The sequence below is a fragment of the Pseudophryne corroboree genome (genome assembly GCF_028390025.1).
Source record: "Pseudophryne corroboree isolate aPseCor3 chromosome 3 unlocalized genomic scaffold, aPseCor3.hap2 SUPER_3_unloc_1, whole genome shotgun sequence".
Taxonomy (NCBI): Eukaryota; Metazoa; Chordata; class Amphibia; order Anura; family Myobatrachidae; genus Pseudophryne; species Pseudophryne corroboree.
Window position 1 is genome coordinate 3,677,151 of NW_026967493.1, and position 21,390 is coordinate 3,698,540.

The window sequence follows — 21,390 nt, forward strand, 5'->3', positions numbered from 1 at the left end:
AGGAGAGCAGGAGTATAATAGGTGCTGATGGCTCCTGATGTATGAGATACACCAGAGAGTGTGGGGAGGAGACTGGTCAGATATCTGGGCTGGTAACACACAGTGACATGATGTGAGGGGGAGAGCAGGAGTATAATAGGGGCTGATGGCTCCTGATGTATGAGATACACCAGAGAGTGTGGGGAGGAGACTGGTCAGAACTCTGGGCTGGTAACACACAGTGACATGATGTGAAGGGGGGAGAGCAGGAGTATAATAGGGACCGATGGCTCCTGATGTATGAGATACACCAGAGAGTGTGGGGATGAGACTGGTCAGATCTCTGGGCTGGTAACACACAGTGACATGATGTGAAGGGGGGAAGGGGAACAGGAGTATAATAGGGGCTGATGGCTCATGATTCCTCCACTGGGGAGATACTTTATCCTCACTAGTCCGTACTGATAGAGAAGGGTGTAGGATAAGAGATTGCTGTTATGAATGAACAAGGAGAATAAGTGCCTCAACTGTGATACCTGTAGGGATTTCCTCCTCTTTACACAGCTGGTCACCCCTCACATACATCTCTTCTTCCTCTTTAATATCTTCAACTTTAATATTCGTACAGATTTCATCCTAAATAATACACAAACCAATAACACTTCAAAAATGACAGATTTGTTTAGATTAAGCAAAAAAATTTTAAAAATAAAAATAAAATAAATCAGTGTATAAGACTCTCGCAGTTCCTAACAGATCAAACTATTTTTTTTATTTGGAGAGACCCCCATTTCCACCTACCTGACCCTCCTGTGAGACACTGTGATTCTCCTCTGTATGATCCTGGGAATATAGAGGACGGGGACATCTCTCTGCGGTATTCCTGTTACTGGCCCCATCTGTAGGAGACACAGTGACTGAGTACATTGTATATATGTGATTATCAGATGATGTGTATCTAGGTGGCCCCATAGCTTCTCTCTCCATTACACTACATGACAGTCTCCTCTTACCCAGTGATGTGAGGGGCCGGTGATTCCACATCATAGAACCATAACAGAACTATCCCAGAACACTGGAAACTCCAGCACGTGCCCCTAATGGGCAGGAACGGGATCACCTGTGAGATAAAGTCCATGGTGCAGTAATGTGTTGGGTACGGGATCCCGACGGTCAGAATACAGACGCCGGGATCCTGACCGCCAGAATGCCGACAAGGTAGGGGGGGAGCACAACAAAGCCCCTGGTGAGCTCCCTGCGCTCGCCACAGGTTCTATTCCCAGTCATGGGTGTCGTGGACACCCAGGAGTGGGAATAGCTGTGGCGTCGCTGCCGGCATTCTTGTGGTCGGGATTCCGGCGTCGGTATTATGACCGTCGGGATTTCGAGCGCTGGATCCCGACTACATCCCGCAGTAACTGCAGACAAGTAACAGAGCCGGAGGATCAGGGTTCCCCAACACTGCACACGTCAGCACCACGCACTGATTACATACATGTCAGGACGGCTGCTGGACTCGGATCATGTTATGTAACAGGGACTATTCTATCCATGTTCCCCGGCTGCCCTGTTACATTTACCTCACTCTGCCCTCCCCAAATCACTGCTACTAAATATCTTATGTAACAGATGTGTGTTATCTATTAGTGAGACGCGGACATTACATTGTATTACTGTAGTGACAGAACAAAGAGAATGTGTGACTCTGCACTTAGGGGGTCATTCCGGGTTGATCGCTCGCTACTTTTAGCAGCCGTGCAAACGCATAGTCCCGACCCACGGGGGAGTGTATTTTCACTTTGCAAGTGTGCGAACGCCCGTGCAGCCGAGCTCTGCAAAAACATTTTGTGCAGTTTCAGAGTAGGTCTGGACTTTCTCTTTCATCCACTAGGGGACACTGGAGTTCCATTATACAGTAGGGGTGTGAAGCTTGCAACCGGAGGTGTGGCACAATCTAAAATTAGCATTGACTGCACAGCCGGTTCCTCCCCCTTCACAGCCCTCTTCCCTCAGTTTGGAAAATTGTGCCGAGGAGGTGCAAGTACAGAAGGGAGCTGCTGCTCCTTGAAGATTCATTTGATTAATAATTTATTTTCTTCTTTCTTTTTTATACTGACCCAATCCCTCCTAACTAAAAGGGAGGGTGCAGGTTTTTAAAATAAATGATGGTAAATGCCCGATCCCACCTAAATGAAAGGGGGGTGCAGGCTTTACCAGATAAAAAGACTACGTCCCCCTAATAAAAGGGGGACAAAGTTCAGAAGTGGAGACAATGATTCCGGATGAAGGAGTCTGCATCTCTATACAGACGCCGACTGTAAGTACAGATCGTTTTTAAAATGGCCCCCGCAGCAGGTTAGGTAGTATATTTATTTTATTTTCCTTATAACAGCTATTACAGCGATAATAAGAATTTACTTACTGATAATTCTATTTCTCGTAGTCCGTAGTGGATGCTGGGGACTCCGTCAGGACCATGGGGTTTAGCGGCTCCGCAGGAGACAGGGCACAATAATAAAAGCTTTAGGATCAGGTGGTGTGCACTGGCTCCTCCCCCTATGACCCTCCTCCAAGCCTCAGTTAGGATACTGTGCCCGGACGAGCGTGCATAATAAGGAAGGATATTGAATCCCGGGTAAGACTCATACCAGCCACACCAATCACACCGTACAACCTGTGATCTGAACCCAGTTAACAGTATGATAACAACGAAGGAGCCTCTGAAAAGATAGCTCACAACAAGAATAACCCGATTTTTGTAACAATAACTATGTACAAGTATTGCAGACAATCCGCACTTGGGATGGGCGCCCAGCATCCACTACGGACTACGAGAAATAGAATTATCGGTAAGTAAATTCTTATTTTCTCTAACGTCCTAAGTGGATGCTGGGGACTCCGTCAGGACCATGGGGATTATACCAAAGCTCCCAAACGGGCGGGAGAGTGCGGATGACTCTGCAGCACCGAATGAGAGAACTCCAGGTCCTCCTCAGTCAGGGTGTGCCCCTGACCAAGTAGCAGCTCGGCAAAGTTGTAAAGCCGAGACCCCTCGGGCAGCCGCCCAAGATGAGCCCCTTCCTTGTGGAATGGGCTTTTACTGATTTTGGCTGTGGCAAGCCTGCCACAGAATGTGCAAGCTGAATTGTACTACAAATCCAGCGAGCAATCGTCTGCTTAGAAGCAGGAACACCCATCTTGTTGGGTGCATACAGGCTAAACAGCGAGTCAGATTTTCTGACTCCAGTCGTCCTGGAAACATATATTTTCAGGGCCCTGACAACGTCAAGTAACTTGGAGTCCTCCAAGTCCCTAGTAGCCGCAGGTACCACAATAGGTTGGTTCATGTGAAAAAACAGAAAACACCTTAAGGAGAAATTGAGGACGAGTCCTCAATTCTGCCCTGTCAGAATGAAAAATTAAGTAAGGGCTTTTATATGATAAAGCCGCCCATTCTGACACACGCCTGGCTGAAGCCAGGGCTAATAGAATCTTCACCTTCCATGTGAAATATTTTAATTCCACAGTGGTGAGTGGATCAAACCAATGTGACTTTAGGAAACTCAAAACAACATTGAGATCCCAAGGTGCCACTGGGGGCACAAAAGGAGGCTGTATATGCAGTACCCCTTTTACAAACGTCTGAACTTCAGGCACTGAAGCCAGTTCTTTCTGGAAGAAATTCGACAGGGTCGAAATTTGAACCTTAATGGACCCTAATTTTAGGCCCATAGACAGTCCTGTTTTCAGGAAATGTAGGAACGACCCAGTTGGAATTCCTCTGTAGGGACCTTCTTGGCCTCACACCACGCAACATATTTTCGCCAAATGCGGTGAAAATGTTTTGCGGTTACATCCTTCCTGGCTTCGACCAGGGTAGGGATGACTTCATCTGGAATGCCCTTTCAGGATCCGGCGTTCAACTGCCATGCCGTCAAACGCAGCCGCGGTAAGTCTTGGAACAGACAAGGCCCCTGCTGGAGCAGGTCCTTTCTTAAAGGTAGAGGCCACGGTTCTTCCGTGAGCATCTCTTGAAGTTCCGGGTACCAAGTCCTTCTTGACCCATCCGGAACCACGAGTATCGTTCTTACTCATCTCCTTCTTATGATTCTCAGTACTTTTGGTATGAGATGCATAGGAGGGAACACATACCCTGACTGGTACACCCACAGCGTTACCAGAGCGTCCACCGCTATTGCCTGAGGGTCCCTTGACCTGGCGCAATATTTGTCTAGTTTTTTGTTCAGGCGGGACGCCAACATGTCCACCTTTGGTTTTTCCCAACGGTTTACAATCATGTGGAAGACTTCCCGCTGAAGTCCCCACTCTCCCGGGTGGAGGTTATGCCTGCTGAGGAAGTCTGCTTCCCAGTTTTCCACTCCCGGAATTAACACTGCTGAGAGTGTTATCACATGATTTTTCGCCCAGCGAAGAATCCTTGCAGTTTCTGCCATTTCCCTCCTGCTTCATGTGCCGCCCTGTCTGTTTACGTGGGCGACTGCCGTGATGTTGTCCCACTGGATCAATACCGGCTGACCTTGAAGCAGAGGTCTTGCTAAGCTTAGAGCCTTGTAAATTGCCCTTAGCTCCAGTATATTTATGTGGAGAGAAGTCTCCAGACTTGATCACACTCCCTGGAAATTTTTTCCTTGTGTGACTGCTCCCCAGCCACTCAGGCTGGCATCCGTGGTCACCAGGACCCAGTCCTGAATGTCGAATCTGCGGCCCTTTCATAGATGAGCACTCTGCAGCCACCGCAGAAGAAAACACCCTTGTCCTTGGAGACAGGGTTATCCGCTGATGCATCTGAAGATGCGATCCGGACCATTTTCCCAGCAGATTCCACTGAAAGGTTCTTGCGTGAAATCTACCGAATGGGATCGCTTTGTAAGAAACCACCATTTTTCACAGGACCCTTGTGCAATGATGCACTGATACTTTTCCTGGTTTTAGGAGGTTCCTGACTAGCTCGGATAACTCCCTGGCCTTCTTCTCCGGGAGAAAACATCCTTTTCTGGACTGTGTCCAGAATCATTCCTAGGAACATTAGACGTGTCGTCGGAAAAAGCTGCGATTTTTGGAATATTTAGAATCCACTCGTGCTGTCGTAGAACTACTTGAGATAGTGCTACTCCGACCGCCAACTGTTCTCTGGACCTTGCCCTTATCAGGAAAGCGTCCATATTTCTTTTAGGAAGAATCATCATTTCGGCCATTACCATGGTAAAGACCCGGGGTGCCGTGGACAATCCAAACGGCAGCGTCTGAACTGATAGTGACAGTTCTGTACCACGAACCTGAGATACCCTTGGTGAGAAGGGCAAAATTTGGACATGTAGGTAAGCGTCCCTGATATCCAGTGACACCATATCGTCCTGGTTCGCTATCTCTGCTCTGAGTGACTCCATCTTGATTTGAACCCTTGTATGTAATTGTTCAAATCTTTTAGATCTCACCGAGCCGTTTGGCTTCAGTACCACAATATAGTGTGGAATAATACCCCTTCCCTTGTTGTAGGAGGGGTATTTTGATTATCACCTGCTGGGAATACAGCCTGTGAATTTTTTCCCAATACTGCCTCCCTGTCGGAGGGAGACGTTGGTAAAGCAGACTTCAGGAACTTGTGAGGGGAAGACGTCTCGAATTTCCAATGTACACCTGGGATACTACGTGTAGGATCCAGGAGTCCACTTGCGAGTGAGCCCACTGCGTGCTGAAACTCTTGAGATGACCCCCCCACCGCACCTGAGTCCGCTTGTATGGCCCCAGCGTCATGCTGCGGACTTGGCAGAAGCTGTGGAGGACTTCTGTTCCTGGGAATGGGCTGCCTGCTGCAGTCTTCTTCCCTTTCCTCTAACCCTGGGCAGATATGACTGGCCTTTTGCCCGCCTGCCTTTATGGGTACGAAAGGACTGAGACTGAAAAGACTGTGTCCTTTTCTGCTGAGATGTGACTTGGGGTAACAAAAGTGGATTTTCCAGCTGTTGCCATGGCCACCAGGTCCGATGGACCGCCCCTTTATACGGCAATACTTCCATGTGCCGTCTGGAATCTGCATCACCTGACCACTGTCGTGTCTATAAACATCGTCTGGCAGATATGGACATCACATCTACTCTTGATGCCAGAATGCAAATATCCCTCTGCGCATCTCGCATATATAGAAATGCATCCTTAAAATGCTCTATAGTCAATAAAATATTGTTCCTGTCAAGGGTATCAATATTTTCAGTCAGGAAATCCGACCAAGCCCCCCCAGCGCTGCACATCCAGGCTGAGGCGATTGCTGGTCGTAGTATAACACCAGTATGTGTGTATATACTTTTTAGGATATTTTTCAGCTTCCTATCAGCTGGCTCTTTGAGGGCGGCCGTATCTGGAGACTGTAACGCCACTTGTTTTTATAAGCGTGTGAGCGCCTTATCCACCCTAAGGTGTGTTTCCCAACTCGCCCTCACTTCTGGCGGGAAAGGGTATACCTCCAATAATTTTCTATCGGAGGAAACCCACGTATCATCACACACTTTAATTTATCTGATTCAGGAAAAACTACAAGTAGATTATTCCCACCCTACATAATACCCTTATTTGTGGTACTTGTAGTATCAGAAATATGTAACACCTCCTTCATTGCCCTTAACATGTAACGTGTGGCCCTAAAGGAAAATACGTTTGTTTCTTCACCGTCGACACTGAAGTCAGTGTCTGTGTCTGTGTCGACCAACTGAGGTAAATGGGCGTTTTTACAAGCCCCTGACGGTGTCTGAGACGCCTGGACAGGTACTAATTTGTTTGCCGGCCGTCTCATGTCGTCAACCGACCTTGCATCGTGTTGACATTATCACGTAATTCCTAAATAAGCCATCCATTCTGGTGTCGACTCCCTAGAGAGTGACATCACCAATACAGGCAATTTGCTCCGCCTCCTCACCAACATCGTCCTCCTACATGTCGACACACACGTACCGACACACAGCACACACACAGGGAATGCTCTGATAGAGGACAGGACCCCACTAGCCCTTTGGGGAGACAGAGGGAGAGTTTGCCAGCACACACCAAAAACGCTATAATTATACAGGGACAACCCCTTATACAAGTGTTTTCCCTTATAGCATTTTCACATATGTAATCATATCGCCAAATAAGTGCCCCCCCCCTCTCTATTTTAACCCTGTTTCTGTAGTGCAGTGCAGGGGAGAGCCTGGGAGCCTTCCTCACAGCAGAGCTGAGCAGGAAAATGGCGCCGTGTGCTGAGGAGAATAGGCCCCGCCCCCTAAAACGGCGGGCTCTTCTCCCGGAGTTTGTGAGATATGGCAGGGGTTAAATACATCCATATAGCCTCAAGGGCTATATGTGATGTATTTTAGCCATAAAAAAGGTATAATACATTGCTGCCCAGGGCGCCCCCCCCAGCGCCCTGCACCCTCAGTGACCGCTGGTATGAAGTGTGCTGACAACAATGGCGCACAGCTGCAGTGCTGTGCGCTACCTTATGAAGACTGAAAGTCTTCTGCCGCCTGTTTCTGGACCTCTGGACCTCTTCAACTTCGGCATCTGCAAGGGGGGTCGGCGGCACGGCTCCGGGACGAACCCCAGGGTGAGACCTGTGTTCCGACTCCCTCTGGAGCTAATGGTGTCCAGTAGCCTAAGAAGCAAATCCATCCTGCACGCAGGTGAGTTTACTTCTCTCCCCTAAGTCCCTCGTAGCAGTGAGCCTGTTGCCAGCAGGACTCACTGAAAATAAAAAACCTAACTTAAACTTTTATTCTAAGCAGCTCAGGAGAGCCACCTAGATTGCACCCTTCTCGGCCGGGCACAAAAATCTAACTGAGGCTTGGAGGAGGGTCATAGGGGGAGGAGCCAGTGCACACCACCTGATCCTAAAGCTTTTATTATTGTGCCCTGTCTCCTGCGGAGCCGCTAAACCCCATGGTCCTGACGGAGTCCCCAGCATCCACTTAGGACGTTAGAGAAATGTAGCCACTGTGGCTCAGTACACTAATAGCCAGTGCTACTAAGCACTGAGACCTGGTTTTGAATCCTACCCAAGGATATCAATTTTGGTAATTAGCTCCCCACTGGGCAGCGGTCACAGTGCTGGATCTTTTCAGCGGCAAGGCAAAGGAGGCGCCGCTACGGGACTGAGTGAGAATGGTCCCCTAGCGTCCATCACAGGCAGACAGTGGCGCCGCTGCGGGACTGAGTGAAACTGTCCCGTAGCGTGCGTCACCAGGAGGAGACGGAAGCGCCGCTACGGGACTTGGTAAGCGGTCCCGTAGCGTGCAGAGAGCCGCATAGAGCAGTCAAGGACCCTGCGCCACTGCGGGTCTTAGGGAGAAGCGGTCCGTAGAGTGCAGAGAGCCGCGTACAGGACAGGATCCAGCGCCGCTACAGGACTTGGTATGAACGGTCCCGTAGCGCGCGCCATAGACACTGAAGTTTTCAGAACGGCTGAAGAGATCATTCAGCCCGTGTGAACTGTTTAAACTTAGATGACCCTGGGGCGTGGCTTGGATCGGCATGGAGTAGCTGTGTGCAGCCTTAGCTCTCCACTAAAATCCTGTAAACCCATCCGTTTTACCCCAGCCTGTGGATCCTGCTCCCTGCCAGCTGGCCCCTGAGTGTGTGCTGCCTCTGCTGCTGCCCTTGCTGATCTGGTGTGCGGCGCGGTTGTGCTGTTGTGGACCTTCCAGCGTGGTCTCCGGCTCCCTACCTCTCCGCCGGCCGAGCTCCGGGAGCGGCGCGTGTCCGCGCACCCGGCGGTGTCTGTGCGCTGGTCCTCCGGCTGGGGGACTACGGGGAAGAGGGCCCTGCCGTCTGCTGGGTCCAGTGGGGGTGCATGCCTGGGGCCCCACTGCGGTGACGCTGGAGACAGAGTACGGGCGAAAAAGCCAGCGAAAAGCCGCTATTTTCAGTCCTGCTGCTCCTTCTCTCCCTGCGGTGCTGTGCGGTGACTGTGGTTGCCATCCTGTTTCCCTCCTGGGCTTAATACCTGTCCACGGGGCCTCGCAAGGCCAGTGCCCTTTACAAAATTTTTTTTTTTTTTGGATGGACTGTATATATTTCACTGGAGCCAGTTGCCCTACATTAGCTGCCTGTTATCCTGCGGTGACAGCTTGGGTGCCCCTGACTCAGCTTTCACTCTACTGCAATTTCTACAACATACACCTGCTTCCTGATTATCTGCAGTGTGCCCACATACTTGCTCCGTTTATTGGGGTGCCATCTCTGCCCGGCCCGGGTGGCCCTGACCCTTGTGCGGAACCTGCTGTAATACTCCTGCGGATCTGCATTCCAGTCCAGGGATACCATGGTGAGGGGAGGACAGAGTGCAGCTAACGCTGCTGCGAAACTGGAGAAATTTGCCAGACCACAGCAAGCATCCACTTCGGCAAAGCGGGGTGAGGCCGGCCCGCCCTCGCCGGCGGCCGAGGTGGATACCTCCGACCATGATGAACAGGTGCATTCTACCCAGCAAATATTGCAGGCAATTTCTGCCTCCGAGCAGAGGGTCACGGACCGGATTGGGCAAGTACAAATGGATGTTTCTCTGCTAAGGCAGGATATGCAGAAGATCCGAGAGCGAGTGGGTGAAACTGAACATCGGATATCGGCTTTGGAGGATGCTGCTCCACCCTTGCAGTTGAAGGTGGCGGACCTGTCTACCCAAGTGACATCTATGCAGGCTAAAATGTCAGATATAGAAGGGAGATTGCGGCGCAACAACGTCCGGTTTGTCGGGCTCCCCGAGAGAGCGGAGGGCACCTCCCCGGAGTCATTTCTTGAAGGGTGGCTTATTGATCTATTTGGCAAGGAGGCATTTACCTCTCAATTTGCGGTGGAGAGGGCGCACAGGCTTCCACCTAGGCCGCCGCCGCCGGGGGCCCCGGCTAGAACATTTGTTGCACGCTTCCTGCATTTCAAGGACCGTGATGCGGTGCTCCGTCTGGCCCGGACAAAGGGCCCTATTCAACAAGATGGACATAATATTTCCGTATTTCCTAATTTTGCCCTGGAGGTGCAAAAGAGCCGATCTCAATTTATTCACGTCAAGCGTCAGCTCAGAGACCGCAATATACAATATGCTATGCTGTTTCCAGCCAAGTTGCGGGTGGTGCTTAACAACACCACTCGTTTTTTTACATCTCCTCAAGATGCTGGTGCATGGCTGGAACGTCAACCACGTTCTCCTCGATGATGTGTTGTTGCTCAGATGTTGATTTCATTCTTCTTGTACCGCTGTTTCTATTTATCTGATGCATATTCCTGTGAATATAAATGCAATGTGGGGATATATGCAATGTGGGGCGTATAGAAGTGGGGCAAATTTATGGTATTGCTTGCTATGCATCGTTATGATATGGCGGTAACGGTCAGCCCCACGTTGTTTTACTGCTGTTTGATGTTTTATAATGGGGCATGTGCCTAGCTATGTTGTTTTTTCTTTTTTTTCAGGGTTGGGGTACTACTTCTTTCTACGAGTTGTGGAGAGCTCTTGCCGAAAATAGTGTAGGGGCTTTTCCTAGGGTTCTTTGGTTAGGCCCTTATCCCTTAGTTTGGTTACTTAATGGGAGTTATGGGATCCAGGTATGCCTTAAGTTTGCGAGGTAATACAGGGTGGGTGCAGGGGGGGGGGGGTTAGTTTGTTTTTTTCTAAGCCATCATTTTTTAGTTCTGTGCGTACTGTGCAATGACACGCTATATCTGTATGATATTGCTCTGTGCTCTTTTTGTCTCCTGGGGCGTAGGGGGACTGGTTGCTCCTGTCCCTGTTTATTGTTTGCTCAGCCTTGCTATGCTGCGATGCCAGGTTTTGATGTATGTCTCTTTGATCTATCCTGTTGCCCCTTCCTTCTATAATTTCTATGTCTGCTGTTTCTGAGGGGCTCTGTCTGCTCAGCTGGAATGTTCGGGGATTGAATGAGAAAATTAAGAGATCGTTGGTCCTGACTCAGGTTAAAAAATACCAGGCGGACATAGTTTGTCTTTCTGAAACACATTTGCATGGAGGTAGGGTGTTGGCACTTAAAAAACCATGGGTTAGTCACGTGTATCATTCCACTTTCTCTAGCAGTGCCAGAGGCGTTTCTGTAATGATTAGAAAGTCCGTACAATTTCACCTGGATGACTGTGAAACTGACCAATATGGCAGATACGTCTTCCTACGAGCCCATATTAACTGCAGATTGTTTCATGTATTAGCAGTTTATGTCCCCCCGCCATATAATAATGAGGTTTTCCGTCATGCTGCCCGATTCCTGGCCCGGTCCCCTGCTACCCCTGTAATATGCCTAGGGGATTTTAACAATGTTATGGATGGTGGTATGGACAGGTGGAGGGAATCTGTTGCGTCCTCCCCTCCCCTAGCGTCCCCTACCCCGTTCGCAAGACTGGTGGGGGAGCTGGGGCTGGAGGATGTATGGAGATGTCGTAATCCCACAGCTACTCACTTCTCCTGTCAGTCCGCTACCCATCATGCTTTTTCTCGTATTGATTTGGTTTTAGTTTCTCCTGATCTGTCCCCGGACGTGCTGGCGGTAGATTATCTCCCTAGGGGTATATCGGATCACTCTCCTGTCTTAGTTACAGTTAATATTGGTTGGGAGCGGGGTGCAAAAATGTGGAAGCTTAACCCCTTTTGGTTGACTCTACTGGGGGGGGGGGGTGCGGATCTGATTGCCGCTTGGGAAGGGTTCCAAGAAGACAATTTACTATTCAGTGATCTGCCGCTGAAACATGATGCTTTTAAAGCGTTCTTGCGAGGCTCCTTTATAAAGCGGATCTCTGAAGTTAAAGCGTTCAGTAAGAGGGAAGAGGTGCGGTTGGAATCTTTGTGCCAGCAGCTGGAATCTCAATATCTTATTACCCATTTGCGGTCTGATGAGCTGTTGTGGAAGAGCGCGCAGAGCGAGTGGTCGGATTGTTTATTTGAGAAATCCAGGCGTAGACTCCTTTTTGCAGGACATGAGCAGTATTTTCGGGCGGAGATGAATGGCAGCTACTTGGCTTTTTTGGCCCGGTCCGATTCCCCTAGAACTGTAATTCAGTGTGTGAAGAACTCTGCTGGCCAACTGTGTTATTCTGGCTCAATGGTGGCGGAGACGTTCCGTAGTTATTATTCCTCGCTTTATGCCTCCCGAGCCAGTTACTCTGACGATCAGCTTCGGGATTTTTTGGCTCAGTTGACCTTGCCATGCTTGTCCCGGGAGGACTCAGGGGCTCTGGATGCGCCTATCACGTTGGAGGAGGTGGAGGCTGCAATCCTGTCTCTCCCGGCGTCTAAGGCACCGGGATCCGATGGACTTCCGGGGGAAGTCTATAAAAAATACAGTACGTTTTTTGCCCCCTATCTCCTACAATTGTTTGACTTACTCTTAGAGGGTGGGGCTCTCCCGCGCTCTATGGCCGAGGCCAATATAATTGTCCTGTTGAAACCAGGGAAAGACCCCCTGCTCCCCGAGTCTTATCGACCCATTTCCCTCCTCAATACTGATGTCAAGATACTGGCAAAAATCTTGGCATCTCGATTGAATTTGGTAATTGCAACAATAATTCACCCGGACCAGACTGGCTTTATGCCAGGTAAGTCCACGGCCCAAAATTTGCGTAGACTGTTTTGTCATCTCCAGAGGGGTGATTTGGTGGGGTCGGACGCGGTGGTGGTGTCCCTTGATGCGGCCAAAGCGTTTGACTCCGTAGAATGGAGGTACCTGTGGGGGGTGCTAGAGAAATTTGCTTTTGGCCCTCGATTTATTAGCTTTATCCAGTTGTTGTATTCCTTGCCTGTGGCTCGTGTGACGGCTAATGGTTTCACGTCTGAGCTTTTTGCGTTGGAGGGGCACTCGACAGGGTTGCCCCCTATCTCCTGCACTGTTTGCGATCGCCGTGGAGCCGTTGGCCGGCCTGCTGCGCAGTAATAGCAGGGTCAGGGGTGTTGAGATTGGGGGTCATGTGGATGTGGTGGCGCTATACGCGGATGACATGCTTCTTTTCTTGCAAGACTCTGATGACTCCCTACAAGCAGTGTTACAGGTAGTGGAGAATTTTGGTATCTTTTCCGGTCTGCTAATTAACTGGGACAAATCCCACATTTTCCCCATCTCTGGTCTTCTCCCTGAAAATACACAGGGGGCGTATCCTTCGCAATGGACATTGCGGTTCAAGTATTTAGGCATCTGGATTACTCCTATGGCGCGTAGCTATGTGGCCCAAAATATTGACCCCATTTTAGCGACATTTAAAGAGAAGGCTCATAGCTGGAAAAAGCTACCGTTGTCTGTCCTGGGTCGGGTTAATTTATTTAAAATGGTGATGCAGCCAAAATTCCTTTATGCTCTACACAATTCTCCGGTCTACCTCCCCAAGAAGATCTTTACTGTTATAGAGGGCATTCTGTCCTCATTTATATGGGGTGGCAGGCCAGCGAGAGTCTCTATCAGGACATTATGCAGATCTCAGATGTCCGGCGGGGCAAGTCTCCCTGATCTCAGACTATACTATGTAGCGGCTCAGCTATCTCATCTGAGTGAATGGATCGGGGATTCTCTGGGTACTACAGTGAGAGGGTTTCTGGCTGAGCGGGCGGAGTGCTCTCCTACTTTCTCTCTTTCTCCTCTTCAACTTCTCCTCTCTGGTCTCTCAGCGCCTGGCTTGCCTCCCCTGTTGCGTCAAGCCTTGCTCATCTGGCGCTATGCACACACTTTATATGATTGGGAGGGACATGATGCCTGTACTCCATTGTGGTTCAATAGTGCATACCCTGAGCTATATGAGATGTCGCTAGATAATATATGGATTGCTAGGGGTGTCATGGCGCTGGGTCAGCTGTACCACGGTGGAGTGCTGAAGTCATTTCAGCAACTGAAGATGGAATTTGATGTACCTAACACTGCTCTGTTCCGGTATTTTCAGCTTAGACATGCTGTACAGACTCAATTGCCTCACGGCCCACCACTGATTGTTGACTCACCTGTTAGGACGATGCTTACTTCTCTGAGTCAGAGGGGGAGGGTGTCTACCACGTATGCTGCTTTAAATAATAGAAGCTACCCCGATCTATTAAATAATCTCCGTATTAAATGGGAGACTGATTTGGGGCGCTTGTCCCATGAGCAGTGGCTCCAGATTATGAGCTCCCTTAGATACACTACGCCGTGTATAAGATATAAGCAGGTTTTTTTCTATATTTTACACAGGGCCTATCGTACTCCAGTTACTATGCAGAGGGCTGGTCTTAGGGAAGATTCTAACTGCCCCAGGTGTCGGGCAACCGATGCCGGATTTTGGCACTTACTGTGGGATTGCCCTGAGATTTCCCTTTTTTGGCGTAAAGTGTGGAGTGATGTGATCATGACAGCACCGTCCCTCCCTACATTAGATCCTGGTATATGCTTATTTGGGTTAGACCTTGAGGAAACACACTCTGTCTTACTGTATAAATATGTCCTGTGTCTCACTACGCTGGCAAAAGTTGTTATTGCTAGGGTCTGGTTCTCGGCAGATGTACCTAGTGTGGAGCACTGGAGGGCGTTGGTGAACGAGGTAATTCGTCATGAGAGACATATGTATAAAATACGGGGTTCCACCTCTCGATTTACGGAGATGTGGGATCGCTGGAGTAGCACATGGCTGGGCGGGCAGGTATTGAGCACTTGAGCGACATTCGTAATAATATTGATATTCTTTGTCGTGGATACATATGCGAAAAGAATTAACACGCACACCGAACTGTGATCTGAAAATACCTGTTTATTGATGGCAATTGTTATATAGTTAATTTCAATGTTCTTGTTTTGTTATGTCAATGTGTTACAAAACTCAATAAAAATTACTTGATTTAAAAAAAAAAAAACTTAGATGACCCTGTGATAAAAGAAAAATGGAGGGCACTCAGTACATAGGCGCGCCTCCCCATATGTTTAAATCATATCCCTGAAACTAGTGGCCAGTACATAATGAAGTGTCATGAAAATTTAAATGTCGGCCATTTTATTAATCCCTATCTGGCGCCAGCTACAGGGAAGGGTAAGCCCTCCCACTAGTATAACCATCATGAGGGATGTTGCATGTGTAGCACTAGCTCCCTCTACTGGTGCCAACATATACTCAGAATGTGAGATCTCCTGAACATATCATTTTACTATACTAATTATATTTTCAATGGACTTCTATTATAAAGATCCTAACGAAAATACTAAGAAGCAAGCGGATACAAACCCTACCATCGCAGCATGGAGGTCGCATGTCGGCTGGTGTTTCACTTTATTTATTTCTATAAATATATTTTTGTCCTGTTCTTGTTTCTATATATAGAAAGGAATAGTAATTCCAGCCAGATCCGATAACTTTGCTTCCGTCATCTCTCACTGCCTTTCTCTTCCTAGTTAAAGGGTGAAAGCTCCACAAAATATCCTCGTAGGGGGTTTCCATGACAGATTTCATGCAAAAAAGGCCTCCAACGGGAAGAAACCTAGTATGTTTGTGCATAATGTATCAAGAAGAGCACACGGGTTCAAGCCCGAGGAAGGCAGTCCCGGGGTGTGAGATTCCTACTTAGACGATCCACCCGGGAGCAGTGCTCTAGCTAGAACAAGGATAACCTTGCAGATAGGATCTCCAATGGGATACCGGAATCCAGCACGCAACAATCAGTGCTGCGGGATTCTCAAAGACGATGGATGAATTTCTCATCAGGTTAACGCCTCTCACACAAGCGGTAACAATGTGCAAGGCGGTTAAAAGACGGGCCTCTTCCTCTCGTACCGGAAACAAGAAGGAAGCGGGTCTTTTCATTGATACAATGGGTGAGTTTATTGAATCTAACCTAGACGCAGATTTTCCAGAAGAGGACACGGCAATCACAACAATCTGTGATCCTAGACTTTAAGGTCCAATAAGTAAAGGAGCCCGTAGATTCGAATTGTTCGAATTCCAGAAGTGTTTTCCAATTCCTAAATCCCTCCAGTCTCAAATGGAGGAGGTTTTGGAACCAACCTGACTAACGTTTTCAATTTCCATAAGGGGTTTCCAGTAACTTATCCACTTCCTAAGAGTATAAGCATAAGTGGGAGTTTCCGCCGCTTGTGGGTGTTTTCCTAGGAAGGTTGTCGGAGAAGACAATCTTACCGTTACCTCATAACGACCTTTAAGAGGTTGACGCAGTTTTAACGTTAAAATTTTGTGGCAGGTGCAGCACAGAGGCCTACGGTCATCTGCCGTGGGTTGACAAGGCCATGGGAGTATGGTCTGGACGCATAGTACAGGCTATTTAGGGGGAAAATGGCTTGGAAGAAGTTACCCAACTGGCGTAACACATTCGAGATTCAGCTTCACACTTGTGTCAAGCCTCTGGGGATATTCACAGAATAGCATCGCACATCTCTATATCAGCCAGATCGGCTAGACGGACAGAGAATGGCGTGGAGACTCTGACACCATGGTGCGGTAGAATACCACCCTTTGAGGATGAGATGTTTTTCGGTCCAGTGTTGGACAAGTGGTCTGCCTACTCCTTATACAAGAACCATTACACAGGTTAGGAAAGGTTATCGGGACCAGCGTGTAATTCCTTTAGAGCTCAGTCCTTGCGAGCCCGAGGAAGAGGGTTTTTTTGGTACACAAGTACGTGGGGGCAGAGGTAGAGGCCGCTCACAGGCAGCCAGAAAGCGGGATAAATCTGCTGACAAGACCGTGGCAGGACGGTCTCACGGCTCACCTGGGATTCCCCTTGGTGGTCGAAGGTCTGGAGTTGCCTCTGTGCCATAAGGAAGTATAAGAGCTACTGCTGACAATGGAAAGAATGCTACGTTCAGAGTTCATTCTCCCGGTTGCCGCCTTTCAGTGAGGAATGGCTCTCTACCCCAATCCTTTTGTCATACCAAGTCAGACAGGACAGTCCGGCCGATACTCAATTTAAAAGTTTTAAACCGGTTGCTAAGTGTCTACAAATTCAAGCTGGAATCAATCCAGTTGACCATTGCTGGTTTAGAACATGCATATCTGTATATCCCAATCTGGGCCCCTCACCAGGCTTTCTTAAGGTTTGCACTGCTGATGAATCGCTACCAATTCAGGGCCTTGCCGTTCAGTCTCTCACTGACCCCAAGAATCTTTACAGAAGATCATGGCATTCATGGTTGCAGACTCGGGACTGTTGAAGTCACGATAGGTCCTTATCTAGGTGACCTGCTAATCAATGCATCCTCTCGAGACCAGTTGATCAGAGATGTTCAGACATTCCATCCACTTCTCGTTCAACATGCATCACTGACCTGGTCTGGAAGTGCTGTGGACTCGGGGCTTCTTCCGGTGACCGGGAAGAGGAACCGCTACTGGGTCGCAGCAGAGATGGCCGGATGTAGGTCTTCCTCATGCAGGATTAGGACGGTCGGCAGAAGGCACGGGTGGACGCTTGAAGGTCTCCTGAAAGACAAGACTTGTAAAGGTGCTGATGAATTGGTGGAGAGTACCAAAATCTCACTGTGAGCGATGTTGTGGTGCTAGAGGCACTGAAATGCTAGAGGTACTGAGGTGTTTGAAGGCACTGAGGCGCTTAGAGACGCTGAGGTGCTGGAGGCACGGAGATGCTGGAGGCACGGAGATGCTGAGGCACGGAGATGCTGAGGCACGGAGATGCTGGAGGCACGGAGATGCTGGAGGCACGGAGATGCTGGAGGCACGGAGATGCTGGAGGCACGGAGATGCTGGAGGCACGGAGATGCTGGAGGCACGGAGGAGCTGGAGGCACGGAGGAGCTGAAGGCACGGAGGTGCTGGAGGCACGGAGATGCGGGAGGCACGGAGATGCTGAGGCACGGAGGTGCTGGAGCATGGAAATGCTGAGGCACGAAGGAGCTGGAAGCACGGAGCTCTGGAGATCACAGGTACAGTAGTAGTAGCGATGATACTCAGGCGCCGGAGCTCTGCCCGACGTCTGAATTTGTACTTCCCACCAGCACCTGATTGGAGGAGCGCTGATGACGTCACCCGTCTCCAGTGAACGTCGGGCCCACCCGCGACGTCCACTACGGGCGCCGGACGGAGCGCCGGGAGGCAGAGACCGCCAGCGAGGACGACCGCCCGGACAGCCAGCACCCCCGGAGAGACAAGCCCGGCGGCCGCGGCATGACAGTACCCCCTCCTCTAGGAGTGGCCCCTGGACACTTTCCTGGCTTCGTAGGATGTCTAGAATGGAAAATACGGATTAGTCGAGGAGCCGAGACCTCAGAAGCCTTTATCCAACTTCTCTCCTCAGGACCGTACCCTTTCCATTCCACCAGATATTGCAGATTCTTGTGAAGATAACGAGAGTCCAGAATTGTTTTGATCTCGAAGTCTGTTCCTGTTTCAGCTTCCACTGAGGTGGGGCTAGAGGACTTTGAATGAAAACGATTAAGGACGAGAGGACGAAGAAGAGAAACATGGAAGGCATTTGGAATACGTAGGTGAGAAGGTAAACCCAACTTACAAACCACAGGATTCAGGACTTGTAGCACAGGGTAAGGACCGATTAATCTTGGAGCAAACTTCATAGTGGGCACCTTCAACCGGAGATTACGTGTGGACAGCCATACCCTATCACCAACCTTGTATTGAAGAGCGGCTCGTCGTTTCCTATTGGCGAATAACTTGTATTGTACAGAAACCTTTTTAAGACTAGCATGAATCCTGCACCAAATTTGTCTGAAGTGCAGCAGAGTGGACGTTACAGCTGGAACCTCTTCTGTCGGAAGACTTGGTAATTCCGGAACTCGTGGATGTAACCCATAGTTGACGAAGAACGGAGACTCACCAGTGGAAGAATGAAATGAATGGTTATGGGCAAAGTCCGCCCAAGGTAACAACTCCACCCAGTTGTCCTTTGAAGGGGAGAGATAAAGGCGAAGGAAAGTCTCTAGATCTTGATTGACTCGATCCGTTTGTCCATTCGTTTGGGGATGATAGGCGGATGAAAACTTAAGTTTAATCTGTAAGGCCGAGCAGAGGGCTTTCCAAAACCTTGCGGTGAACTGTACCCCTCGATCAGAGACTATTTCCTGAGGCAACCCATGCAACCGAAAATGTTCTCGTATGAATAGTAGGGCTAGTTTAGGAGCTGTCGGCAGACCAGTCAATGGAACAAAGTGCGCCATCTTCGAGAAACGGTCGACGATCACCCAGACGGTGTTGCAACCTTTGGAACAGGGCAAGTCAGTGATGAAGTCCATGGAAATGTGAGTCCAGGGTTTCACAGGAATGGGCAGAGGCCGAAGCAACCCAGCAGGAGGCAGGCGAGGAGATTTATGTTGTGTACACTGTGGACAAGAATTAACGTAATCCGGTACATCCTTCCTCATGGTGTCCCACCAGTAAGATCTTTGCAGAAACTTGTACATCTTCTGGGCGCCGGGATGACCGGAAAACTTGGAGATATGGGCCCACTGTAGTATTCTCGGACGGAATCTAGCTGGTACGGACATTCTTCCAGGAGGAGGAGCTGGAGTAGTTGAAGAAGCGGAGACAGAAATTGGATTTAGAATTAAACTCCGCTCGAAAGAATCATCCTCGTCTGTGGAAATTTGTGAACGGGACAGTGCATCCACTTCAGTATTGAGAGTTCCGGCCCGGTACTTGATAACAAAAGAAAATAGAGTAAAGAAAAGTGCCCATCTCGCTTGGCGAGGATTCAAGCATTGTGCGGATTTGATATACAACAAATTTTTGTGATCCGTGTAAATGGTAATCACATGTTTGGCCCCTTCTAAGAGATATCTCCACTCTTCCAAGGCAGATTTAATTGCCAAAAGTTCCTGGTCTCCAATAGTGTAATTTCATTCGGCCGGAGAGAATTTACGAGAGTGGAAGCCACACGGATGTAATTTCTTATCTGAGGAATACTGAGAGAGAACGGCCCCAACTCCCACCGAAGATGCGTCAACTTCTAGGAAGAAAGGTTCATCGAAATTTGGTTGTTGGAGAACTGGAGCGGACATGAAAGCTAACTTCAAGTGGGAAAAAGCCTCAATGGCTTCGGGAGGTCACAAACTCGGATTAGAGCTCTTTCTCGTCAAGGCAGTAATGGGCGCAACAATGGTGGAGAAACCCCTAACGAATTTCCTGTAGTAATTCGCAAAGCCCAGGAATCTTTGTATTGCTTTTAAAAGAGAGAGGCTGAGTCCAGTCACGAATGGCAGAGAGCTTCTCTGGATCCATGCGAAGCTCCGTCCCCGAGATGATATAACCGAGGAACGGAATTGATGTTACTTCGAAGGTACATTTGGAGAGCTTAGCATAGAGATGATTCTCTCATAAACGGTGGAGCACTTCTTTGACTTGAGTCCTGTGTTCAACAAGATCTTTGGAAAAAATCAGTATATCGTCCAAATATACCACAACACTTTGATATAACATGTCTCGGAAGATTTCGTTGACGAATCCCTGGAAGACAGCAGGAGCATTACTAAGGCCGAACGGCATCACCAGGTATTCGTAATGCCCATCCCGGGTATTGAAGGCGGTCTTCCATTCATCCCCTTCTCGGATGCGTATAAGTGTTATGCACACCAGTGCCTGCAGGAATGTACTGGTGTCTGAACTGTTATGCACACCAGTGCCTGCAGGAATGTACTGGTGTTTGAACTGTTATGCACACCAGTGCCTGCAGGAATGTACTGGTGTCTGAACGGCTAGGGATGCAAAACAAATGAACTCACAGACAGACTGGGGAATATGACATTACGTACACAGAAGGTGATAGGGTAACAAAATAAACACAAAGTGAACAGAGAAGCCCAGAGGCTAAGAAACTGGGTGTCCCCCTAGTATTAGTAATGCTCAGATGGAAAAAGCAAGATGTTGTGTTTTAATACGTAGAGAACCCGAAATGCTGTTGCTAAGGGCAACAGCAAAACCCTAAAGGGTTACCAACGGGTGTGGCAGTAAACTCCTTGGTCAGAGATGGAATAATAGACACAAGGAGAGTCTCCACAATCCTAATCCTCACTTGCAGTGCACAGGTTCAGCTTACTGCCACTAAACTGACACCTGAACCCCTTGCACAGTGAGACAGGATTTAGGCAGGCAAATCTGAGAATACAGCCGCAAACTTGCTAAGTTCACCGAGTAGCAAAAGAACCCCAGCAAGTTAAACGACTGACTCCAGTCTTACTGCTAGGTCTGGATTGGCAGAGTGTAGTACCAAATCCCCAGGCCTATTTGCAGTAAGCAACAACAAATACAAAGCTACACAGTACTGGCTAACTTTGAGGAACTGACTAACCAACAAAGATTCAGCAGCATCTGCTTAACCTGAGAAGAGGCCTTATATAGCAGGTGCTGTCCACGCCCCACTCAGACCTCACAGACTGTGAGCACAAAAACCAGCACCGGATCCCCTGCCGTGCACAGAGCCTGTAACCACTGCACAGCAAAA

General features: G+C 49.0%; 1 protein-coding gene across 1 annotated transcript in view; it reads right to left on the bottom strand.

Annotated features, from left to right (window-relative positions):
- LOC134983130 (ribosomal biogenesis protein LAS1L-like) overlaps nt 1-21,390 on the bottom strand; it is a 35,911-nt gene that overhangs the window by 5,474 nt on the left and 9,047 nt on the right. The window contains exons 5-6 of the mRNA XM_063948864.1: nt 781-878; nt 516-615 (exon numbers count right to left, since the gene is read on the bottom strand). Coding sequence (XP_063804934.1) covers nt 516-615; nt 781-878 — 198 coding nt within the window. The remainder of the gene's footprint in view (nt 1-515; nt 616-780; nt 879-21,390) is intronic.